The sequence below is a fragment of the Nicotiana sylvestris genome, chromosome 12, assembly GCF_000393655.2.
Source record: "Nicotiana sylvestris chromosome 12, ASM39365v2, whole genome shotgun sequence".
Lineage (NCBI taxonomy): Eukaryota > Viridiplantae > Streptophyta > Magnoliopsida > Solanales > Solanaceae > Nicotiana > Nicotiana sylvestris.
The window spans coordinates 29,525,336-29,527,912 of record NC_091068.1 but is presented as its reverse complement, the minus strand read 5'-3'; the positions used below and the strand labels follow the sequence as shown (position 1 = coordinate 29,527,912).

Genomic DNA, 2,577 nt, shown 5'->3' with positions numbered 1-2,577 from the left:
CACAAAATGGCACAATCTTCCTTCCAGAAATCTCAGTAGCTCGATGAACACCTTCAGTAGTTTGAACCTGCTGCACACTGTTAGAAACCACTGGAACAATTTTCTCTGGTATCGTGTAACATGTTCGACGAAGAAGCGTGATAAGCCAAGGGCTGTTGAACAACAACTTAGTAATAATTTGTGAAAGTATAGCTTTTTATGTTTTTGCTAAGTCGTTTGTGATATCTAGCTGCTGTTAGATTGATAGTCGATTGATTGAATTGTTTCCTCCTCTGTTCTGGTATTATTTTGTGAATTGGTTCCTCTGTATATTTTCTAAGGCTACTTTTCACGATCTAAAAGCTCAATAGCCAATAGGACTCTCAACCACAGTAATTCATTCGTTTGTTAAGAAACAACTTGGGTTGTTTGTAATATATAGAATACTTCGACAGTCAGTACCCAATAGTTTATTGTTAGTTATGGTAAGAATGTCCAGCCTTAAAAATATGTATAATTTATAAGTTTAATAATTCCATTCTTAAAAATTTTATGAACCAATATAGTGAAAATTGGCAAGTTGTCTTTGGCTAGATTTCTTTCTCATTTACATGTTTATTCTATGATGACTATGATCTATTTATAAATAGCAAAATATTCCATATCAATTGAGCCCCCTATGTAGTAGCACCATATCACTGCAATCATCATCTTATTGTTAAAAAAGTTCACACCCTTTTAGGCTTTGCATAATTGGTTGAATTTTTCAAGTTTATTTACTATGTCTCTTTCTTGTCATGCTTAGTTTAAGTAGTCTCTAACTTAAACTTTAGATGGATGATTTCTTCGCAATTATATTAGGCTTTGTATACTTTTAATATATAAACTAACTTATATTCCATTTAGCTTTAGAACTAGTTAAATTGGCACTCAATTAACAAAAGAGCTAAAAATAAATTGATAAAAATGGAGTATATATCTGGATATTCAACAAATATGAGTAGTAAGTTTTGAAAATTTTAAAATATATGATATATGGTTCCTCTATAAAATATAACTTTAATAATTCTATTCTTAAAAGATTTATGAATCAATTGTTAAAATAGTTTAACTGTTTAATAGTTTAATTGTTTCACTGATAGTTTTAATAGATTTATCTTTGATAGTTTCAATTGTTAAAATGATATCTTTGAGCTATGGATTAGCTACTAATAGGATGATTATTTTATTTTGAACTACCTTTTTGATTAATTCCACCTTTTTACTAACACATTTTTAGCTCTTGCAGTAATTATAGAAAAGAAAAGACTATCTTGAACGTCATGGACAATCTTAGAAATAAAAGATGGATATATTGTGATAGAGTTAGTAAAGAATATTTGGATGGAGTAGAGGATTTTTTAAATCATGCCTTTTTTGAAAAACAAGATGGAGGAAAAATTGCATGTCCTTGTACGAAGTGTATGCTTATCCATCAAGTAAATCGGGCTACAACATATGATCATCTTATGGTTAACGGTATTATACCATCATACGATACTTGGTTTTGTCATGGTGAGTCTCTAAAGGGATCAAACAATGCTGGAGAAAATAATCATAGTCAGTCAACTCAAAGGGGCGATGATATAAGAGGAATGATACATGATGTATTTGCAGGTGTTACACAGTTCATGGATACTGATGCTAGCGAATTAGGTGGCATAGAGCAAGACTTACAAGAGAATATTGCTCATCCATTTGGAAATCAACCTCATCCAGAGGTGGATAAGTTTGAACGGCTCATAAAGGAGGCAAATAAAGAATTATATCCTGGATGTAAGAAGTTTAGCAAACTCTCCTTTTTGCTGCATTTGTATCGTACAAAATGCATGTTCAAGTGGTCAAATGAATTTTTTAATTCTTTGCTTGGACTATTGAAAGATGTGCCGCCTGAAGGAGAAAAATTACCTTCTTCTTTCTATGAGACTAAAAAGATAGTTGAAGGCTTGGGCTTAAAGTATGAAAAAATCCATGCTTGTCCCAACGATTGCATACTTTTTAGGAAAGAGTTTGCTAATAAGAATGTCAATGAATGCAAAGTATGTGGGGCTTCTAGATGGAAAAATGATGCCAGAAAAATTCCAGCCAAGGTCTTAAGGTATTTTCCTTTAAAACCAAGGCTACAGAGATTGTTTATGTCTTCAGAAACTTGTAAAGCAATGCGATGGCATCATGATGAGCGCATCAAAGATGGAGTTTTACGACATCCTGCAGATTCTGAAGCTTGGAAAAATTTCGATAATAAATATCTTGAATTTGCTGGAGATCCTCGCAATGTGCGCCTAGGATTAGCTTCTGATGAGTTTAATCTATTTGGCACAATGCGAATTGTACACAGTACATGACCAGTAATTTTAATGCCATATAATCTTCCACCATGGATGTGCATGAAACAAGAGTTCTTCATTTTGTCCTTACTTATTCCTGGACTAAAAGATCCTGGCAATAATATTGATGTCTTTTTGCAACCTTTAATAGAAGAGTTAAATGAATTATGGGATGATGGGATAGAAACATATGATGCCTCTGCTAAGGAGATATTTCAAATGCGAGCAGCTC

At 32.6% G+C, this 2,577-nt stretch overlaps 1 protein-coding gene across 1 annotated transcript; it reads left to right on the top strand.

Moving 5' to 3' along the window:
* The first annotated feature begins 1,301 nt into the window (after positions 1–1,301).
* LOC138882847 (uncharacterized) lies at positions 1,302–2,363 on the top strand. The gene has a single exon (XM_070163483.1). The coding sequence runs from the start codon at positions 1,302–1,304 to the stop codon at positions 2,361–2,363; it is 1,062 nt and encodes a 353-aa protein (XP_070019584.1).
* Positions 2,364–2,577: the final 214 nt, after the last annotated feature.

Excerpts from the sequence above, each read along its gene's own strand:
- LOC138882847 (XM_070163483.1), top strand. The coding sequence starts at position 1,302 with ATGGACAATCTTAGAAATAAAAGATGGATATATTGTGATAGAGTTAGT.